Source organism: Bactrocera tryoni, chromosome 5, assembly GCF_016617805.1.
Source record: "Bactrocera tryoni isolate S06 chromosome 5, CSIRO_BtryS06_freeze2, whole genome shotgun sequence".
In the NCBI taxonomy this organism is placed as follows: domain Eukaryota; kingdom Metazoa; phylum Arthropoda; class Insecta; order Diptera; family Tephritidae; genus Bactrocera; species Bactrocera tryoni.
Genome location: NC_052503.1, coordinates 15,291,637 through 15,315,532, shown reverse-complemented (window position 1 = coordinate 15,315,532; position 23,896 = coordinate 15,291,637). Strand labels below are relative to the sequence as shown.

The 23,896-nt window shown below is 36.1% G+C and overlaps 2 protein-coding genes across 9 annotated transcripts in view; one reads left to right on the top strand and one right to left on the bottom strand.

The window, feature by feature from the left end:
• Positions 1 to 11,364, bottom strand: part of LOC120776599 — a 41,959-nt gene extending 30,595 nt beyond the window's left edge. For 5 of the 8 annotated variants that reach the window (XR_005705443.1, XR_005705441.1, XR_005705444.1 and 2 more), the window contains exons 1-3: positions 11,097 to 11,364; positions 10,919 to 11,035; positions 9,770 to 10,786 (exon numbers count right to left, since the gene is read on the bottom strand). Coding sequence is in view for 2 of the 8 variants with exons in the window: in XM_040107383.1 (XP_039963317.1) it covers positions 9,858 to 10,786; positions 10,919 to 11,015 (1,026 nt within the window). In the remaining 6 variants the exon portion in view is untranslated. Of the gene's footprint in view, positions 1 to 9,328; positions 10,787 to 10,918; positions 11,036 to 11,096 lie in introns of those variants that run through there. The other 3 variants (XR_005705446.1, XM_040107384.1, XM_040107383.1) reach the window with 3 other exon arrangements.
• On the top strand, positions 224 to 21,911 carry LOC120777009. The gene is made up of 4 exons (XM_040108110.1): positions 224 to 993; positions 7,262 to 8,747; positions 17,527 to 18,180; positions 19,331 to 21,911. Exons 2-4 carry the CDS (start codon positions 7,383 to 7,385, stop codon positions 21,335 to 21,337), a joined length of 4,026 nt encoding a protein of 1,341 aa, XP_039964044.1. The 5' UTR covers positions 224 to 993; positions 7,262 to 7,382; the 3' UTR covers positions 21,338 to 21,911.
• Positions 21,912 to 23,896: the final 1,985 nt, after the last annotated feature.

Below are 23,896 nucleotides of genomic sequence, written 5' to 3'. Positions count from 1 at the left end.
ACACAGGGTATTTGTGTGTGCGTGTGTGTGTTTGTGTGCATATTGTATAGAGTTGTTTTTGTGCTTATACATCGAACAACGCTTGGCACTGACGACTCACGACTAACGACTACGGATGCCGGGCCACACTATGCTTGGAGGATTTTCGTCTATATACGCGTATGGGAAAAACGAGTATTATTTTGGGGCGCACGAGACCTCGACCACCAAGTCGGTTGTACGTACGTTTCATTTAGTGCTGAGCAGTCGCTTTGAACGTTTGTAATTTTGTCAGCGCGCTCTTCTCCTCGCTGATGGTGTAGTATCATTATACTTTTTTCACTACTATTCTATACGATACTTGTGTGATTATTATTGTTGTAGTATCTAATATTTGTGCTGTACTTGGTACTAGGCGTTCAAAGAACATAGAACACAGAAGAACGTTGGCGCTCTCTCGCCTTAGCTGCTGTTTAACTTGAATAATAGTGAGTGGAGTGTTTTGTTTTTATTCCTCGCAAAGACGCTTTGATTTCGAACGCTTAAAAAATACTACGGAACAGCTTGTTTGTTGTGTGACGCGCGCTTTACTGGATATAAAAGTTGATTCAGAAAGTAATCATTGATTAGCATTGACAAATATATATTTACGTGCGTTCATAATAGTAGCGCTGCGAAAGTGGTTCTTAAAATAGTAAAAAAAAATAAAGAAAAAATAATCGTCATATCGCAAACGGAGGCCAGCGCGTGAAGACCGCTCGAATATATAGACATTATAAGTATACTTGGTGTGTTGGGATCTATCGACGTCGGCTATAGGAGATTGTGTCCACTGACACCTGAAATTTACTCAATACACATACAAAAGCCGGCGTGTTGTGTACGTGTGTAACGGTCACGCAAAAAAACGCAAGAGCGCGCTGAGTGGATACGACAACGAGGCTATCGAAACGAGTCAGACAAGAGACGGGGTCTTGAGAATTGTGCTGATGTGTGTGTGTGTGCACGTACAAGGTAATTATCAATCATATGTGAATATTTTTACATACATACATACATACATACATATACATATATGTAGATATGCATACACACATGCATATTAATTAGTTTGTATGCGTTAAGACGCGGTTTTGTTTTGTTGTTGTCATTACGTATTTCACTGCGTTTTATTACTTGTTATTATTATCGTTATTACAGCTACCGCTTTTTTAAGTGTTTGTTGTTGTTTATATTTGTGTTTCGCACAGCTGATATTGTAAGCGACATAAACTTTGTTGCGCTTGTGTGTGTGTGTGAGTGCTTCGTTTGACAACTGTTTGTGATTTGGTGCGTGATATTTCAGATTTCGCAAGCAGTAAGCATGAAAGCCGGCTGACTACTTGACTTTCTTATGAGAGCAGCATTGTTGAAAATAAGAACAAGCATTTCTTCTTTTTTTTTAATATTTCTGATATGCTCTTTTTGAAGTGTTATACAGATATAAGTACTTACTATTAAACAGATAAATGTCATTTGTTTAGGAATCGGATTTGTCATTTGCAAAGTGACTAATGGAGAATTGTTTTTGTATAAAACAGTAAAAAAAACTCTTTAGCGCCAAATAAGTAGCATGACAAATGGACAAAGTATATGTTTGTATGTCAGTTATTTTGAGTGCTTACTAACTGTATTTAAAGACGTTCAAAATCCGTTATTAATGATTTAGAACACTAAATATAATAAAAACAATCAAGACTTATAGCAATACTAACGAGTTCGAACAGTTATTAGTCATCCAAAATCATCAATAAAGTATTACGTATAGAAAAATCCTATTTTATTCTAGTCTAAAAGACACAAGCGATGAGCAATAACTAACCTAAATTAAATGAGAAAAAATATGTTATCTTCGGTTGCTTTAATAACTTTCACAAGTAAAAACGTTTTCCAAAGAGAACTTGATTTTGTGCGCTCATTTTGCAAGGCAGCTACATATATGATATAGTCCACCGATTAGAGCAATATAATCAGAGGTTATAGCATTGCCTTGGACAATAATCCATGCAAAATTACGCGAGGATGTCTTGTCAAATAAAAAAGTTTTCCATACAAGAACTTGATCTTCATCGAACAGTTTGTAGGACAGTTATATCATATAGTGGTCCGATTTGAACAATTTCTTCAGAGATAATACCGTTGCTTTAGAAAACAATCCATGCCAAATTTCATGAAGATATCTCATCAAATAAAAAAGTTTCCTATACGAAGACATAGTATTGATCGGTGAGTTTGTATGACAGCTATAAGCTATAGTGGTCCGATATCAGCGGTTCCGACAAATAAGCAGCTTTTTAAGGAGAAAGAGAGGTGTGCCAAGTTTCAGATCAATATCTCAAAAGTTCATGAACTGGAACGCGTATATATAAACAGGTGGTGGACTTGGCTAAATCTGCTCGACTCGTTAAGCGGATCATATATTTATAAAAGTTTTTTTATTACATACATAATCTCCCACATTTTTCTGGCTTGTTACAAACTTCGTAGCAAATTTTGCATAGCCTGTTCAGGGTGTAAAAAATGTGTAGTACACACGTCCGAGGGGTTAAGAACAATCCAACACATATTAGTGGTGACGAAAACCACCCTTACAATAATAGGTTTTGAAGATATATCATTAATCTCTTAAGAGCAATATAATGAATGCATCAAAGCTAAAGCGAAGCTGGAAAAAAGCCTGCTCTCATTTGGTTTTAACATCTAATCCCAACAACAATCAACAGCATACTGACATACACACAAACACATTTTTGTATCTTGAGATTGTGTGTGCGCATGCATACATATCGAAAAGGTCAAATTAGCACATAATACATTAATCATTTACATTGATTGCTTTGCACTTATACATAATATTCATATAACGTTCTCATGCATATAATGTTCTCAAATATAACTGCTTAATATTTCATGATATTGCGTTACACTTCTAAGATTTTGTATTGAAAAACTCGAAAATCAATTCGGAATCAATAAATAAATAAATGTTTAGTGTTTCTAAAGTTAAGCTTAACTCTACTTAGTACAGACTTTGCATATACCGATCAAATTTATATATAACAATTTATTTATATCTGATCAAATTTAACCCGGACTGCGAAAAAATATGACGTTGTCAAGCATCTCTATCTCTCTACTGCCAACACGTCGACTTTCAAGCACTGTATTTTTAACTTGTTCGATGTTATCGTCATTAACAGAAGTGGATGGCCATCACATCATGAAAAAAAACAAGTTATCGATGACTTCACGACCTTCACTGAATGCTTTGTACCACTCAAATGATAAAGTGGACTCTTCAAAAGACTTTTGTAACATTTTTAACAATTAAGTAGCCATGATTCTACTGGATACCCAAAATTTTAAGCAAACTCGTTTTCAGTTTTTTCCATGGTAAAAATCGCCAGACAAATTTATGGCTCTTGTCGAAACAATTTATAATTGTCCAAAAATGGCAAGAGAAATTCATTACATTTTTATGACCACTTTTCATTCGGTCACTATTTATTATTCGATTCGCCACTTTCCAAGGGATTTCGAAGACAGATTTAAACTCAATGGAATTACATGAAACTTCTAATCGAAAAAAAATTTTTTCATTAAACGAAAATAAATTTTTTTTTTATAATACATACTATGTACATACATATGTACATATTTAAAGTTAAAAAAAAAAAAAAACCTAACAAATTTCTTACTGGGGTCTTTAACACAAGAGTGCAAAGATATTCTTGTAGGTGTACTGCGGAATGCTTAGTCCAGTCATCATTCATAGACACTTTTTCATTTTATTTCGCATTTATGAACATTTTGGTTTAATCGGTGCCATCTGCTTTCAAATAAAATAATCTACAATAACTACCAATAGTCTAGTCTCACTATATACACATTTGTAGTATGTTGTATATGTATATATTGTAGATATGTATGTACATATGTACATATGTATGTATATTGTTGCGCTATCTTTTTCGGGGAGTTTCTTGGGTGTTGTTTATATATACATACATATATTTATATCTGTACATAATTTTTGATATTAAACACATGCATAGTATATACAGAGAGAGAGATATCAGGGAACCCTATTATGTGCTATAACGCAGGAGAATGACTTTTAATGAAATACTATATGTATATATACATAAACTGTTTTCTATTATTTTTGTGAAGTTTACCGGAAAATATTTTCTGATTTTTTTTATTACTAAAACTTTTGAATTATTAAATTCTATTTTGAAACAGTTACAATTTTTTCGATGTCTAATATTTTAGAATATTTTCGTAATTTATTAATTATTTTTTCTTTAATATTTAAATTTCCAAATATTTTTTCAAATTTTTTTATTTTTTTTATAAATTTTTTTAATTTTATTTATTTTATTTCTATTTCTTATTTTACTTTATTTTATTTTTTATTTTAATTTATTTTTTTTTTTTTAGTTTTAAACTTTTAATCTAAATTTTCTATGCCGTTTTTACATAAGAATATTTTATTATTAATTATAATTTTAATGTGTCGTTAAATGCAAACCAAAATATAATCTCAGAAAATATAGTATACATAGTGAAACTAGCTCAATTTAAACTAAAGCTTCAGCTTATTTATGAACACAAAAAATTCCGAATTAAAGCAAAAATCTTAGAAAAACATGTGCTATTGAGAAAATTCTCGATAATCTCACCTGTAAATCTATATTTGGGAACAGGCAATATAAATCTGTACGTGTGTGTGGCACAAGTACACATTTCAGGTAGGGCAACTAAACTCTATAACTCTAAAATTGGCAGCTGCGACTTAAGCGTGGGCTATTATAGAAAAAACGGTTACAGAGACATAAACCTATATGCAAACACATACATATGTATGTATGTACATATATTGGCACATACATATAAATATAAATCCCCAGCTTGTCTTCAGCAACCCAGTTGGGATTACGTGATTTGATAGCTAAAGACCAACAATGAAATGAACTTTCTTACAGATAAGACATCTGTTCACAACCCAGTAAATATATACAAATACATACATATACAGCCAAACATATTTATAGACTAACCGCTAGCATACCTAAATATGATGAAAGATTAAACCACTCGAACATCCGCTAGAAGCAAAGCATGGGAACCGAGCGACTTCGAATTCAAAAGAAAAATTGTATATTTAATGTTCAAAGCGAACTACTTGTATACCCATTAATCGGGAGGCAAAAGTGGAAACTGGGGGAAAAATATGTCTGTATACATACTATGCATGAGACAGTCAGAGCGTCAGAGGCGCGCTACAACAGTGCCAATAGAAATGTTAGACTACAACTGGCTCTATGTTTGTATGTAAATCGATATATACAAGGCAAACAGCTCTCGTACTCAGACATACACGCCATTCATACATATGTACAACCACTTGAATCGAAGTACAAATTCCACAGCCTCAAGTCGTAACTCAACCTTAGAAGAACTCGAAACGCGATGAATAAATCGCTAAACGAAGTCAGCTTATAGAAATATAGCGACGCTGTTTTGGGCGCTGAGAGAGTCTTCGTGTGCTGCGTTATCGAATTGTCTGTCATTAGGCACGATTCCGTTTCCAGCACCATAAAAATATACAAACACATACATATATAAATGTGTATGTATGATGTACATCTGCAGATTGTGCATATATAGACTTCTGTACATAATATGTTATAGCTACCATCAACCTGATTTTCAGTTATTTCAGGTAATCTTCATTGCCACAGTTAATCGTTGAGACACAAAAATAAGAAGAAATAAGCAACTCACTCAGCTTGACTCACTCGGTCTTCGGCAGCTGTCTGAGTCAACACAATGGCATACGAAAAAGATGTTAGTTGGAATGATGTTACACACAAAAGTACCCAATCGAAATGAAACATCTTTGCGCTGTCTGTCAGTAAAAATACCTATAAGTAGTACAATAACTTCCGTTTACCTGTGACGAATTTCAGATTTCTCAAAAACCTTTATAAGCCGAAGCAACAATACTAATTAGGGATACCAGCCGAGTCAGTGGAATTTCAAAAGGAATATAAGTATGTTCATGTTTGTACTTTCATATTTATCAACAACTGAATATATCGATTTGTTTCGGATACACTCAGTGAGTAGTTATATACTTGTTTGATAAAAGTGCCTGAAAAGGGAAGCGTCGGTTACAACGACTCTCTTTTTGGGGTCTTAACGATAACTGTTGCGTGTATATGTGTATGTATAGTACTACTTACTATGTATTCACAGTGAGTTCATGGCTACAGTCGTGCATACATACCTACTTTTATATTGATATAATTTATCACTTTGGGTCGAATATCAAGTATCTGTAATTTATTTTGTGGGCTTCTACAACCACCACAGTGTACGAGTGTAAATGTGATTCTTTGTTGCTCTGCTCGCAGCGGTAGTTTGAAAACTTTTGCTGTATGGAACTCCCCTAGGGTGTTTCCACAATTCAAAAACTGACTCTCAGGAAAAGTATACCTTCAGATAAACTTATAAATGCCTTTGTTCATACATATGTACATACATACGTATCTATATGCATTAAGCAATTTTGTACGGACAATACATATAAAAACTTGAAGTTGGTAGCAGTCTTTGTAATTTCCTGTCAGTTGTTTCCCCAGATGCTATTTTTTATAGGAAGAGTTCAGATTTCGCGCGTAATAGCGATTACTCAGTTTTTATGGCACTGTTGCTATCACACAATAAAGAAAAAAATAATTGATTAAAAAGTACACTATTAAATGTTAAAATTTCGCGGAAAGAAATATGTAAATATGTGAGAATAATACAAAAAAAATGATTGTATAAAATGAGATAGTAAAAGTTGTTTTATGAAAAATTATAGAAAAAAAATTAAGTAAAATAATAAATAAAAAAAAAAAAATATAAATTCAAAAAAAAAAATATTTAAAAATAAGTTAAATAAAAAACTAAAAAAAAAAACAAAAATACAATAAAAAAATTAACAAAATTCAATAAGAGAATTAATACCATATATAAATGAAGGATTTATCATTTGGTAAAAAAAAATATGTTGCTTTGCCAATATTAAGACATGAGTGTATCTATATAGAATCCTTAAGATTTTATTTTAACTTACGTATGTATATTACATACATTTGTACACTATTATTAATATTCCCACATTCTTAAAAACGTATGTTCATTTCTTTCTGGTCACTCTACAATACTTTTTCTACTCTTCTCATTTCAGCTGTTCTATAACGGACTTCAAAAATTAAAGCAAAAACGCATAAATTCGAAAGAGGAAAATCAGCAAAGCAGTAGGAATTATTATTCTTAAAACAGAAATAAACAATTAATATAACAACAAAATGCCTACAATAAGACGTTGCTGCATCGTGGGTTGCCTTTCTAATTCCCGACAGAGCCCACAATTGCAGTTCTTCCAATTCCCCCGCCCGGAAAACCCATTCTATGGTCTCTGGAAGCAGGCATGCCATGCTTCGCTCAATCGCATTTTACCCTTCAAAAAGCCTGTTGTATGTGCACTACACTTTCATCCAAATCTTATAGGCGGCCGAAGATTAACATCATCAGCTGTGCCATCGCTACGCCTAGATGTACCCAATGATTTGAAAGCTGTCGAACAACAAGCAATGGTTGAGGAAATAGAGAGAAGCCGCAAATGTGCATACATCAATGCAGTTGTTTATGAATGGTTGGTGCGTGCGAACTTGAATCCACAACTTCGTGGTTCCATAACACACGGCATGATTAAGGAAAAAGCCGCTACAGCAGGACAACTCGTGGGTTCAACCTCATTTGTCGCTGACAATCGTTGGCTGAATAGATTCCGTGAGACACATTTAAGCGGCTTTGCACAAAAATTAGCTAGCAATCAGTTGAAACCACTCGGCGTATCTTTGTGGATTCCCGATATTGTACAAGATCTGCAGCATCTCTTTCCGCCAACTAGTGCTGAACGTGTAGCGAAATTAGAAAGCCTACCTGAACAGTATATGGACTATATGCAACAGTATGGTGAATATGAAGAGGATGATGATCAGGATTCACAGGGTGCATCCCTAAAGGATCAACAACAGAGCCATGCTGGATATGACGCATATGGTCAACCAATACCAAATTACAATGGCGGTTATGACAGCTATGAGGGATACTACGATCAACGTCAAAACCAACATAGTAATTATAGTTCCCCACAACCCCAACGTCCTGCCTCGAATTCGCCACCTCTGCAACAGCTACAAAAATTAGCCTCTCCAGCATATCGTGCCAGCCCAATACTACAACCGCCTGCGAAACGACCTCGTTCCAATGACGGTGAGGTCAGCGAAATAACAGCAACAAATGGTAATAACGTAACCGATTTGACTAGCGATTGCGAAGTAAACGATTGTGATGTTAAGCCAATTAAACTCAATGGTACAGCAACACCAACATCAAATGGTACTAATGGCCACACACCAGCTGCTTCGCCGAAACCCACAATGAATGGTACTACAAATGGTAATAGTGGTAGTACAAATGGTAATTCAAATGGTACTACCAAACATGCGGATGTCGAGCTCTCGTCCTACACACAGGCGCTCGAACACCTTAAACCTTTGGAGGAGTTTGCACTTTCAAGGGAGAATTTCCGCGCAATCGGGCTAATATCACAATTAGAGGTGATATTACGAAAAGGTGAAAATAAACATTTGGCGGCGGTGCTGAAATAAGCATTATTCAACTGAATAAGACATGTTTAAAGAGCAGAAGCGATAAGAGGAATTATAAACTAATTCCTAAAATGTTGATGTGATTTAGTTTTTGTAAAAAAAATTTAAATATGTTTAGTATTATTATAGAATATATGCTTAATTAATGGTTAATTGAATAATTATTTGCTTTTACAAGAAAATTAATATCTAAAATATAGAAATAAATGTATATAAAATGTAAGGATACTTTATTCAATCCTTAACTAAAAATACTGCATAGCAAGCAATGCCGACGTTAAGGTGTTTTATTTATTACACAAATAAAAAATATATTCCATTCATAAGATCCAAAATGTTTTGTTTTTCTTGTTCACTAATTTTATATATTTCGTTAAGAGATTCAAATATTGCATTAAAAAATAGTTTAATTAACATTTGAATTATTTTTTTTTATTTTGAAATCCCTTACAACAAATTTTAAGTTTTTTCCAAAGTACTGGATAAAATAAAAATTATCCAAAATTCGAGATAAATCCAAATACCGGATTGAAAAAAATTACACCCAGAATATAAGAAAGAATTAATAAAAGAAATTGTTTTAGAATTTACATTTTGTCGTGTTTGCGTACTTCGTGTTATACAACTTTGAACTAAACCTTGCATAGAGCCATAACATCTTTACTTCTCTAAAGCACTTGTCTGCAAACTTACACATTAAAATGATTCATATTTTATCAACTTTTAATTTATTTTTAAAATCTAATTTTTACCCCAACGGAATTAAAAAATAGGAAGCCCTGAATATCGTCTATTAGCCATGACTGTCTGGTCTACGCCACCAGAATAGGCCAATAACCACAAACATATTAAGAAACTTGGGCAAATAAACGCCTGTGCCAACTGTGCAACTAAAGTAGTAAAAAAATAATATTTTAACATTGAATAATTTGTGCAGGTTCATTGTACATACACGTGTACATAAGTAAATTATTGAATTAAATATTAAAATTTGAACTGAAATGAAAAGTGCTACGTACTGTGCATGCTTATCAGGCAGATAACGCAAAACTTTTGGAAGCGTGTATGGAAATCAATTAAGTAATTTGAGATTTCCACAATTATTCGTCAACATCTCTTCTTTGGTTGTGCCAACATTGTATAGCACCTTTCACAAAACTTTCCAGCCTCCACATCTTCTTGAGCTTGAGAAACTGCTTTGAGCAATTCTGTTTTAATCGTTTGACGGTCTTCGAGTTTCAATTTGCGCGTCTCCTCAAACATTCTTTCAAAGAAATCCTTTAGTTCTAAATTGCTATGAACATCAACGTTTTTCATTGGATTTGAATGACAAGCGCATTTACTCGTGCCTTCGCTGAAGTTTGTTAGGATTTTTGCATGGGGAGTTTTGTTTATTTTTAAAGAAGCCACTTTTCTTCCGCTCGATGCTTTCTGTAGTAAGCTTGACGTTCCGGGTATTTCCAAAAAATATGGTGTTTTAGGGATTAATCGGTTGGTTGTTGTGCCATTTGTAGTAAAAATTTTTGATATTGTATTTTGTTTTCGAATTTTTGAATTTTCAGAATGTGGAAGTTGTAGATGTTGTGTAACTGCAATTTCAGACGCATGATTTTTTGTATGTTTGCCAGACTCAGTATTAAGTTGATTTACATTCAGTACTACCGGATTTCTTGCATTTATTTCGTATAGCATGACATTACCAGCTACTTCTGGATTCTTATCCTCACCGATCTCTTCAGACTTAATGTATAGAAAATCTTGATCTTTATCATATGTCAATTGGCCAACCTTCCTGCGGTTAGAGGTACACACATCCTTAGAGTTTAGCTGCGTTAAGTAGATGTCATCATTGTATTCTAATGGTTCACTTTTTACTACAGCCATTGATTGAAAGTTGCTGTTTTCAATTGTAGAACTGTTCTTCGGGGACAACACATCCATAGAATTTACATGCGTTATGGGAATGTCATATTCGGATTGACTATTTACTACAACATTTGGTTGAGCGTTACATGTTTTAGTTCTAGCGCTATTTTCTGCAATAAAAGTAAATAATTAAAACTTAACAATTTGCAATATTTTACTATTGGTTCTTGTTCTTGGTGTTATGGTAAAATGAATAACCATATTTTTAACATTTAACTTTACCTATTATATTTTGTATATACCTTGTTTTGAATCCAAACAATTAAACCTTGGCTTATTTTCATGTTTTCTTCTCTGGCGTCTTCGCTTCTCACTCCTAGCATTCAAAAATTTAGGCATATCGAATCAAATTGTATGCCCTGTTGATAGTAATTAAGATGTGTTAACTCAAAATTTAAAAATATAATAGTTACAACTTACTGCGAACACAACAAAACAATTTTTTTTTTCTTAGTTATTATTTACATATCACAGTACTTATGTTATAGATTTTGTATCAACTAAAAAACAGATGCACATATTGTGATGCCATATCATTGTTATTGTATTAAAGAAACTTGGACTTAAACGGTAATTCAGTGAATCTGTGATTGTTTTACGTTCAACTAAGATATGATGTACTTAAAAATAAAACAAGTATTAGCAAATACAGTGTTAAATATTTCTAAACTTCCTCAAAAACAACATATTCGAGTTCCACATCCGAAAAAACTCTTTCTGGCGTTGCCATTTTGTAATTTTAGTTTTCATTCTAATTATCACAGAGGTGCCAGAGAAAAATTTGTTCTTTCACGGCCTTAAAGTTTTTGCATCAAATATGGATAAATGTTAATAGAATTCAAAAAAAATTGTGAAAATAATAAAAAATATTTTCCTTTAAAAATTTAATTTGTCCTAAATATATCTATAATTGGGAATTTTCAGTCACTTCAAGTTATTGGTAAATATGTATAAAATGCGATTTTAAATTTATTGGGAATATTGTTGAGAAATTTCAAATTCGAGAGTGATATCAACTAATGCATAGGTCTTATTTGTTTCCTTGAAATGTTTTAATTCAGATTATAAAAAATTTATTTGAGCTAGGTAACTTCACCAATAGAGATTTAAATCGTCTTCTTTAATTATCGATAAATACAGTACAAGTTTGTATCGAGAAAATAAGAGTTGCCAGTTTAGTGACATAAAATTATGTAATCATTAAAAAATAAAAGAAAAGTTAAAGTCGGTTGGACCGAAGTTATATGTAATACCCTTTCAAACACAAAAGTTTTCCATACGAGAGTTGGATTTTAATAGGTCAGTTTGTGCGATCCGAACTATACAATTTCTTCAAATATTTTTCGTCAAATAATAAAGTTTTCCATAAATGGAAACCAGCTATATGCAATAGTAGTCCAATCTGAATTTTCTGAGATGCTACCGGTGCCTTGGGCGGTAGTCCAACCCAAATTTCGTGACAATATCAAGTCAAATTATTATATTTTTCCATACAAAGATCTAACTCTGATTGTTCAGCTTGAATGGCAGTTATTTGCTATATATATTTTCCAATAGTTCCTATGTGGAACATAGAGCCTCGAGTTTTATGCTATAGTGGTTCGATATCAACAGTTTTTTGGAGAGAAAAGAACGTGTTCAAAGTTTCAGATCGATATTTAAAAAAATGAGGAAATACTTCGTGTACATATATACAAATGTGCATACAGACAGCCATGACTATATCGACTCAGCTCGGCACGCTGATCATATTACTGTGATCTCCGACGCTTTCTTCTGTTTGTTTCAAACTTCGTGGCAAACTTCATATACCCTCTTCAAGGTATACAAAGTAGATAGTGTGAGCATGCTAGTCGTTGTATTAAGGGTTGAGGATTGACCAATTTAAAATATGTATATATAATATATATTATTTCTAACATTACCTAAAGCCTTTCTGCATCCTCTTAAATTAATCCTATGATTTTATTTTCATTTGTATTAAGAGATAATAAAGTTATCAATCCTTGAAGGCTTGTTTTTGATTTTATATTGATCAGGCGTACATACGCTTAAACGATTCTCGATTCTATACTATATGCTACATTGAATTTAAATATCAATTCAAGACTCTCTCTACTTATCACATCTACTGATATGTCACTGATAATAACAAAATTTAATCAGTGATTCTGTGAGCAATATGACAATCTTGCCTTCAAAACATGACCTTTCTTATCAGGCGCTCAAACCAAAGTATGTGCTCTCATTTGAGTATTAGAGAGATTAACAATTATTTTCGATCAATTCAAAGACGGGTTATGAAGAGAACATAGGCGTTAACTTCCAAACTGAAGATGATGTCTGAGATACATTTTATCTGAACATCTGCTATTTATATTACTTTACACATATTTACTTAAAAGTTAAAAACAAAGTTATTTCTTTATTTAAAATATTTAAAGGTTGCATGTTTATCTTATCAAATTGTAAGCATTATTGAGAGTAAGAGCAAATCATATACATACATATATCTTCTCTTCATTTGACTCTTAATAAATGACATTGTCAGCGCAACGGCGCATGGTTAGGGTTGGCGCGAAAGGGGTGGTGTATACTATATACACAAATACACGCATATAAGCGCTGGGATCGATCTCATCGTGGAGAGTAGCCACGACGGTATCCGACAAACTGCGACGTCGACTGTTTATTATATATGTATGTATGTATTTTGAGCATTATTCAATCGTGTGTGTATTTATTATATATTATAGTAGAAGTCAGCGATAAGATTTGCTTGACATGCGCAATTGCAACTTTGGGTGCTTTATTTAGTACGCAACTATGTACATATGTACATATGTATGTATGTATGTACGTCATCTCGTTACGTTGCTTTTCTGGGCGTAAATTCGCAGCGCACGAATGAATAAGTAAGCGAAATTGTGTAAGAATTAGTTTATTTTTTATTTATTACAGAACTAATTTGAGATTTAATTGTTTAGGTCAATTGTTTAGGCACTACTACCATAGATTTATCTATGCTACTACTCCTATGGAACTGCTCTTTACAAAAATAGGTCTAATTCACACGAGCTTTGTCAAGTGTACTCGACCCAAGCAATTGTATTACTGTGTATATGTATATATGTATGTATATGTATGTACATATATGTATATGCACATTTACATACATATGTATTGTATGTACATATGTTTGTATGACTTTTGAAATAGTATGTATGTACATATCTGGCTATGATCATCAATTTGATCGTGAAGTAATTTTGGTGGAATTTCATACATATTTTCAATTGATATTAAAACAATGGATTTATAAGAATGAATGTCAGTATAAATTTATGGAATTTAGTGTTAGAAATTTACATAAAGGGTTGCATCTACTTGTGAATTAAAAAAACATGTTTTTCTATATGCGTTAAAATCTTTTATTTGTAAACAATTTTTGTCCTGATGTAATCGGCACACTTTAAACCCGCTTTTCTCCCGTTTCAAAGACAGCAAGGAAAAATTCTTCTCTTCATAAAAAAGAAGTTTTTTGGGAAGCCGCCATTTAGCGTAATATCATTATCTGTATTTATTTAGTGTAATAATAAATTATTATTTTTGGATTTAAGTTTATTTTAAGTAAGAAATTCTTTTCCACCGCCAAACACTTTTTTATGGCAAAAACTTTTCGAAATCAATCACCGATTATTTACGTATATACAATTCCTCATAATCGGACACTTACCGGCGCAGTGTTTTTGTCTGGCTAATAGAGCCCATACACGAGCACACAAGTGCGTTCGATCGGTGTGAATTCGTTTGCCCATACACGACACACAAATCCATCAAACTTCTGAAAAAAACAAGAAAACCCATTCCCGAAGATCCTTTATAGGTGCATTTCTTATATAGTAGCACAAAAGGACTCAATTTTTATCATGATCTTGATCGTTTTGTATGGTAGCTATATGTTATAGTGGCCCGATTTGATCAGTATGTGCGGAGATTGTAGCGTTGTTTTGAATAAGAACCTCGTCAAATTAAAAAAAAAAAACTGTTTCATAAATTTGGTGGGTTATAGAGGTACAAAAGAAGGTATTTTTACGATTTCTTTTTTAATATAAGCAAATACATATATGTTTGAAAAATACAATATGGCATAACAAAGGTACAATTTGAACAATGCCTCCTGAAATTTTGATATCTTCTTATATGACCATATCTTATTATTGGTCCACTTAAAATTAAAAAACTAAACATTATCCATTAATATACATATATACCTTAAAGAATCATTTTTGAACTAAGAAAATAAAAAAAATATTAAAATTTTCCTTTTTTTCTCTGACTTTAAACAAAAAAACCTAATTTTTTGGCCCAATTTTCGCCATTTATTGGTAAAAAAAATTAGTTGTATTGAAAGAAAAAAATCCTTCGTTCAATAACTAGATAATGTTATTTTAAAGACGTGTTCACAATTCGAACTAAATCGGCTAATAACTTTTCGAGAAATCGTGTCCATCGACTTCAAAAACACACCTTCAAGCACAAGTTCTCAAGGCTGTATCTCCGAAACTATTACTCGGATCAATTTAGGAAAATATTTTAGAAGTGTTGTAGAATTTAATAAGACAAACAAAAAAAATCTATTTTTTGAAATTTTCAAACCCACCTAACCCCTTAAACGAATACTTAGTTGACGGTCTAAGTTCAAAACTTTGCGCATTGTTGATGTTTGTCGAAGTCGCAGGTCTCCCAGCACGATCTTCATCAGCGACCTCTTCTCGACCCTCCAAAAAGGCCTGGTCCCACCAAAACACACCACTTTTTTCTAAAGTAAGAACTGGGTAAGCCTGCTTGATTATATCAAACGTTTCTGTCGCAGATTTACCGAGTTTTACACAGAATTTTATCGCGTACCTTTGCTCTGCGTTCGTTCTCTTCAATATACCAAAAGGGCGAATTAAAAATCAGCGATCGCGAATTGACTTTTGAACTGTGTCAGCAAGATTTTTATTGGATTCATTCAGAATACAGACATCAGCAATAATATTTATTATACGTATGTACATATATGTTGATGTATTATTTATATGTATGTATGTATGTATGTACATATGTAAATACATACACGTATGTATGTGGATTGAAGGGCGAATGGATTATAATAATCTTATTCAATAAACCAGCGATCGACAATATATAGTATAGTACGTTATATTTACATATGTATGTATGTATGTATGTATGTACATACATATTTTTATAGTATAAGGTGTATTTCAGGTTAATTTTCTATAAATTAAAACTATTTATTTATTTTCGAATGAAACTTAAAGAGTGTAACTTGCAAAGTGCAATAATAATGCACAATATTTGTTGTGAATTTTTTTAAAAGATTGAATTAAATTTTATAAGGCTTCGATTGAAGTAAAATTAATTAAATAAATAAATTTGGACTTTATTTTGATAAGTTCGAAGGTATTAATGGATGAATCCGGCGATTGAACATAAAATTGATAATACAAAAAACAACTGCAGCAGCACATGTTAAACAAATAATACAAAGCTCTAAATGTACATACATACATACATACATATGTATATAATAAATGCGCGTACTTGCATTAAATAAATAAAAGTTGAACGCCGGCGCTCCTTCTAACTAAAAGAAGACCGAAAGCAGCGCCAATTTCATAATTTTCACAATAATCACAGAAGCACATGAGCGGCCAGTAGCTGAGCTGTTGAGAACGATGACGGCTATGGAGAGCGCGACGGTGAGAAATGTGCTGCAGATGCGCACGAAAGCAAAATTTCCAAAACCCAAACGAAAGCGAAATTGAACACACAGAGCAAAAGAAACAGCGAACAGCAAGCACCCAAAGTCATGCTGAATAAACTTCAATAACACACTGGTACATAAGCATATACACACATATGCATGTGTGTGTGTGGAATAAATCGCCAGCAGCGATAAACGCTGTAGTGGCACGCAAAGAGCAAGCGCAAAGAGACGACCAACGCGGCTATTGCACGGCAAACGCTCTCGCGCTCTCCGCATGGCCCGGCGCAGTCACATGCGTGTGTGTGTTGGTTAGAACATAGAACGATAGACGACGACTCAGCGGCGCTGACTCGACTCGACTCGTTGACATACATATGTGTTGGTTGGCTGGCTGGCTGGCCTGACTGGCTGTTTGGTTTGCTGGTTGCTTCCGCTTCAAGACAAACGCAACGTTCTAGTTGGGACACCGCGCTCTGGCAATCTGGTTGAAAAAGTTCTACACCGTACGTTTTACTACGAGTTGTGTGCGTTCGCGAAGAGCCACAGAACAACGAACGCCCGCCCGCCCATCACCAGGCAGCACAGCACAGCCGTCATCTGTGAAAACAAAGCAAAACACAGCAGTTTGTAGGAACGTCTACGAAGCAAATAATACACACGTTTTAGAATACCTACGTGTGTATGTTTGTGTGTTTGTGGGCATACGCAGCGGAGAAGGGAGGAAAGCACACTTGGAATCGCATTTTAAGTGCTTTGTGTTCTGTCAAATCGCTTTGGATTTGGTAGATGGAAGTGCATATATCCATAAATTCGCAGCATATTAAGCAAGTGCATTGACGTGTGTTTAGATGTATGTATATATTTGTGTGTGTGTGTGTGTGATTGCGTGCTAAGGAAGAAAGAAAAATAAACTGAATTTGTATATTACAGAAGTGCGGCGACCAATTGTGCATGCAATTGCACGACAAAGCGACGCAACGACAACAGCCACACAAACAACAATAATAACCACAACAACAGCAACAATATCACTAGCAGTAGCGGTCGCAGCCACCAAAACGATAACGTTGCAAAAGTACACACGGTGTTATAATACAATCAGCCACGACGACGTCTACAACGGTGTCAGCCGCTCCGGCGTTCGCATCGGATACGCCGAAGCAACAACAAAATTCGCGACGTCGTCGTCGAATAGTCGAACCGCCGTTATTTAGTGCCATCAACACGACGACGACCACGACTAGTCGTGTCGGCCGACGCGTGCGCCTGCCCGTGCACCTCGCCACATCGGTGACGTCGAGCGCGGCTATAAGGGCGGCCACGGTGTCATCCTCGCTGGGTCCGAAAAAATTGCGAAGTTTGCGAAATTTGTTGTCGCGCGGCAAGCGAAAACCCCTCCGTGTGCGTAGCACCAGCGGCGGCAGCAGTGCTCAACAACAACAACAGCAGCAGCGACCACAACAACAACAACCGAGTGTTGCTGAGCAGCAGCACCAGCAGGTTCATAATAATATCAATAGGCATAATACCCAGAATAGCATTGACAGCAATTGTAAAAGCAATAACAACAACAACAACACAAACACAGTTCAACACAACGAAAATGCGATGAAAGTGAAGGAGCGCGAAAAGGTAGCCGAAAAGCATGCGATTGCAGCCGAGGAGTTAGATGACAGTGACGACGACGCTAATGAAGATGGCGCCGATGGCTATAAGTCTGAGAATGTAAGTGGATAAAGCGTTTAATTTGCAATGTACATACATATGTATGGAAGTCCGCCTAGACACATTGACAACGGCGAAGTTCGAAATTTTATTCGGTACATAAGTATACATATACTATATCTCTCTTGCTGTTCGAGATAGACATTCAAAAGTTTTAGTACTAACTAGACGAATCTCAGTATATTAGTTACACGAGGAGGCGGAGAAAGTTATAGACTATCTTTCCCATTAATATAGGGTCAATATACTTGGATTTTTATGTGACCAAGGTCTGTCTACTTTGCTGCATTCTTTAAAATTATTTTGGGAATGTGTGTTCTGATGCTACAATCGCGATCACCTACAAGGGACTTCAAGGGTCTTTTCGACGTCTTTCCGCTAGTGAAATTTAAAATAGGTTCGAAAGGCAATTGGAAATTCCAAGTGCAACCAGGTCCTTTTCCTCATAGTCTTTCCAACGGAGTGGCAGTCTTCATCTTCTTCTGTAAAATTTTCAACTTGCTACTTACCGACCAAAACGAGGTAAGATCGTCGAAATAAACGCCTTTAGCCGAAAAAAATTCGAGTCAATTCCGGAGTGTTAACCGGCTGTTGTGAACCCCTGCATGACTCTAACCACTATTTCTCTATGGTTCAACCCCTCCGAATCAGTCCGTTTCCTGGGCATCCCGTTAGAATACTTTGATGACAATAAACTTACGCCTTGCCACCCAAACAGGGTCTAAATAACCGTTACAATAATAACAGAAGAGTGAAAGAAGTAAGCAGAAAGCCGAAATTTATTTTTTTTCTGGCGGAAAGTAAAAAAGGGGGTCGGATTCATAGGGATATACATACATACAAGTATATACATTTGTATTCATAAAATTATATTTTTCACCTTTTACTTGTGATTTGTGAAAAAAATAAAATCTGCAACATTAAATGAGGCGTGTCAGGCAAAAATCTTTATATGCATTTAATGACGTAATATATTTAAGAGTACGCTATATACTAGTTGGTACATTAGTAAATATATACAATCATGATCATGCCACCAGCTACCATACATATACATACACAAATTCTACTTTTCTGTACTTCAATCACTTTTCACAAATGACTAATTCCTCACACACACTCACTTACTGTTCTCTCTTCGGTTTTACAGAACCCCCCAACAGCGTTGGCACAGCCATTCCACGAGAAAATGCTCTACGACACACGAATACGTCGGAAAAATGTGTTGGCGCTCAACGAGAAAGTGGCCGCGATACGCGAGTACGAAAAGTCGCCGGTGTACAAGCGCATCGGACGCATGTTTCACTGCAGTCCCGACCAGATCAAGCGCATAGTACAGCAGAAAGACAACATACTCGAGGCTTGGGAGCAGCGTACACGTCGCTGTCACGATGCAAAAACGCTCGAAATGAAAGTGGTGCGCGTGTCGATGCTGGGCAAAGCGGTCTTCGATTGGCTACGCCGCATGATCTACTACCAGGACATACAGATAACGGATGGGCTCATACAGAAGACGGCGCTGCAGTTTAAAAGCGCCATGGGTCTACAGAATTTCTTTCCGCATCAGGATTGGTGTGATAAATTTCGACAGACATACAAAATCCACACAACCGACAGTAAACTGCTGAATATTGGCTATACACAAGGCTATTCTGTGCAAATAAAGGATGTCATGAAGGACGTGCTCAACGAGTGTACACCGGATGCGGGCAGCAAGACGCAACCGATGGATGACGAAGACAATGACGATGAAGTGGAAGAGATTAAGGAGGAGTGTGATAATACGGAAAATACGAAAGCGCACGAAGGTGATGCGGAGCAGGAGGCAAAGCGGAGACGACTGAAGGCAGCCGGTAATCTACAAAGCGCTAAAAGCAATGTTGCAGGCAACATACCACAGCCAACTGGTAGCACACTAAATGCAACTGGCAATCCAATTGTGAAACGCATAAATATCACAAACCCCAACGGGAATATGTCGAATAATCAATTAGCCGCCAATTTACAAAAGAAGAACACGCCGTCACCAGCCATGCACAATCTTGCAGCACCGCAATTGGCACCATTCCGTCAACTGGTCGCATTGCCACTACAAGGCAATGTCGCCGGCATGCCGCAAAAGGTGCTGGTGGCCACACCCATAACGCCGGCTGGTCAGATGCCAGGCGGCAAGCCAATGACCATGACAATCATACCGCTGGCGACTATCGCACAATCGCAGAGCATGCAAGCAGCTGCGGCCACAGCCACAGCCGCGGCAACTGCAACAGCTGCAGCGACTGCCACACCGACTGCACTAACTGCCGCGCTGGCAACAACAACCGCTACTGCCGCCACACCTGCGTCGGATGCCGAGAAATCCAATGTGCCACCACCGATGCTGGATATTAAAAAGGAAATCAAGCAGGAGCCGCAGGAGCCCGTTGAAATCAAACAGGAATATATTTCAGACGCGGAGGATGAGGAGCCAACGGAGCAGGACCACCAACAGCCCACTGAGGTTGCTGTGAAAACAAACACTGCGTTGCAAGCGAATGCCATTAACAATAATAGCGCGCCATTTACACCAGAAGGTGATACATCCTCCAGTGGTAGTACGGATGTTGAGGAGCGTGTTCGCGCGCCTGAAACAGCCGATGATGACAATATAGCTTTAGCCAATTTGCGGCGACTCATACAGACGCAAGGTAAACTTGTTGCAACTTCAACGCCATCCGCAACCGGTGTACGTCCTACCGTCTCGTCGGCCGTGCCGCCTTTAGCACCGAAACCCATTTTATTACCCGCTCCATTAAACCCCAGCACATCCGGCACGACTGAGCGTCAGAGCTTGCCAACATCGACGACTGCCATTACTTGCATACCCGCCGCCAATATATCCGCCATGAGTAGATCCCTATGCTTTACGCCGCCATTGCCGCCTTTGACGAAGGCACCGGATGCCGTTATAAATCGCTTGGCGAATAAACGCAAACACGCCACAAACAATATGCCACTGCTGCCGCCCATTAAGTCCTGCTCGGAGGCGCGTAAATATCTGAAACTTTTGGAAGATTTCGCGCTGGTTAAAGAGAACTTTAGACTGATCGGCTTGATCACGCGTGCCGACGAAGTACTGCGCGAGCTTGATGGGGACGACGACGTGGATGTGGACTGAGTTGTTGTTTACAAACAAACTTCTAGTTTAAAAATAATACGCACATACACATCTGTTGTACATCTGTTGTACATATGTATGTGTATCCATGCGTAGAATGTAAGAGTATAGCTTTTTCTATGAATACCAAAGCCGGTAATTGTTACCATAGTTTGTAAGTAAAGTGGGAAAACTTATGTACATACAAACATACTCCTGTGAGTATGTACATATGTATGCAGCCTATATACAAATCAATTTTTTCACATACTATATAGAGGTTTATATACATAAACACATATTTCTAAGTAGAAGTGCACTAGGGACACGTCTATGTATATAGTTACTAAATTACATACATACATACATACATACTCCTCCTGTATTGGAGTTACCCATTTTTGTTTTGTTTATTTTATATGAAATATTTTATTTTTAAGTGAATATCAATACTGTATTTAATTTTTTTTTCACATACATACATACTTACATATATTTGTACGTTAACAATGAAATATTATTCTTACCCACGTATGTGCATACATTTTTTAGAGAAGCTACCAATTAATTAAAAGTTGAATAAAAAGGAATTTGAAAAGAAAATCGCTTGGAATCTTCAATTAGTGGAAAACGCGAAAACAAATGTAACAATTCTTGATGAATAATTAAATAATGTAAACTGTATGGATCAGAGCAGAGATCAAAGTGTCAGAGGTGTTTACGTCAAATTCGATTAATTTTCTGGGTATTGGGTCAAAAAAATTTTTACTTAGTTCTAGTAAGGTTTTGCATTTTTCGAAGTAAGACTCCGAAATCGAAATATTTGTCTTGGAATTTCGAAATTTTGCTTTTTATGGAGGAAACACTTCTTCAGCCTCCAGAGTGGCAGTAAAACCATAACACCAGGAGATGGCGAAACCGATTCCCCAAGCGATGAAGATGGAGTAGACGTTCAGTTGCCCTCCCAAGAAGAAGTTCAAATTGAAATTTCCCGTCTGAAGATCAATAAAGCGGCAGAGGCCGATGATTGGAATTTCAACTACCGTGGATAAGCCTCCTCAACATCCCGTATAAGGCTATATCGAGCGTATTATGTGTAAAATTAAAGCCTACCGTCAACAAACTTATTGGACGTTATCAGTGTGGCTTTAGACCTGGAAAGTAAACAACCGGTACAATATTCTATAAGAGTGTACATCTGCTGGCGTACAATCGCCTCGTTAGTTCTGATTTCTTGAGGTTTGACAAAGTAGTGAAGCAAATGGGTCTGGTAGTGAAAGAGGTCAAGACGAGACAAACAGTCGTCGCACTCGCGACTAGGCTCCCACGTCACTGTTGACAGTCATAACTTCGAAGTCATAGTTAATTTCGTTTATCTTGGAACCAGCATTAATACAAACAACAACCACTCATTATTTCCGTCCATCTATGTGGTGTAGTGACATGGACGATGGAAACATCTGATGAGTCGGCGTTACGAGTGCTTGAGAGAAAGGTGCTGCGAAAGAGTTATCGTCGGTTATCGGCCACGGCGAATGTCGCATTCGATGGAAGGATGAGTTGTATGAGCTATACAACGACATTGACATAGTTCAGCGGCTACGGTCATGTTGTCCGAATGGACGAAAACACTCCAGCTCTGAAAGTATTCGACGCAGTACCCGCCGGGGGAAGCAGAGGAACAGGAAGACCTCCACTCCGTTGGAAGGACCAGGTGGAGAAGGACCTGGCTTCGCTTGGAATCTTCAATTAGCGCCAAGCAGCGAAAAATAAAAGCAGCTGGCGCGTTGCTATAAACTCGGCTATACACAATTATAGCGGTGTCTACGCCAATATAGAAGAAGAAATATTAAACAGAACTAGCTGTATAAAATAAGGTCTATCATATTGGCGTAGGATATTCCTTAAGTTGCTTTAGAGAATGCTAGTGAGGACACAATCAATGGTCAAGTATTAATCTGAGTTGGTTACGAAGGAGCTTTAAAAAGATTTTGTTTTAACAAAATACCTATATTTCCATAACTTGTACAAAGGTTTGCCACGAATTTTGCAAAGTCCAGAAGTAATCTTCGGAGTACATGTGTATATAATGATGAAATAAAGCGTGACAAACTGTGTCGATTTAGCCATGTCGGTCTGTATATATGCGAACGATTTGCTCAGTTTTTGATATATCGATATTTGTTCAGCTTATTTTCCCCCAAGAAGTTGCTCATTTGTCAGAACCGCCGATGTCGGACCTTTATAGCATACACTACCATACAAACTGGCTGACCAAAATCTAGACAAATAACTTTTTATTCCCTTTCATGCTACAAGAAATGCTCTAAGAAAGGATGTTATATCTTCGGAGCAGCCGAAATATTCGGTTTTGCATGTTTCTCAATAAATATGCAACTCTTTAGAATTTTACTCACGGACACACACTTATTAGTGCCACTATTGCCTGCTGAGGACCGATAAGGAGAAAATATAGCTATAAAATCAATTACCTAAACAAACGTCCATTCCACGTCTATATGCTAAATATGTAATGTATGTATATATGTAAGTGCATACATAGGAATACGTGTGCACATT

What these genes read in the sequence shown, in the direction of transcription:
- LOC120777009 (XM_040108110.1), top strand. Translation starts at nt 7,383, where the DNA reads ATGCCTACAATAAGACGTTGCTGCATCGTGGGTTGCCTTTCTAATTCC. An exon ending in ATTTGGCGGCGGTGCTGAAA is followed by an intron (nt 8,748 to 17,526) that starts TAAGCATTATTC and finishes CGATAACGTTGC; the next exon opens with AAAAGTACACACGGTGTTAT. An exon ending in ATGGCTATAAGTCTGAGAAT is followed by an intron (nt 18,181 to 19,330) that starts GTAAGTGGATAA and finishes TCGGTTTTACAG; the next exon opens with AACCCCCCAACAGCGTTGGC.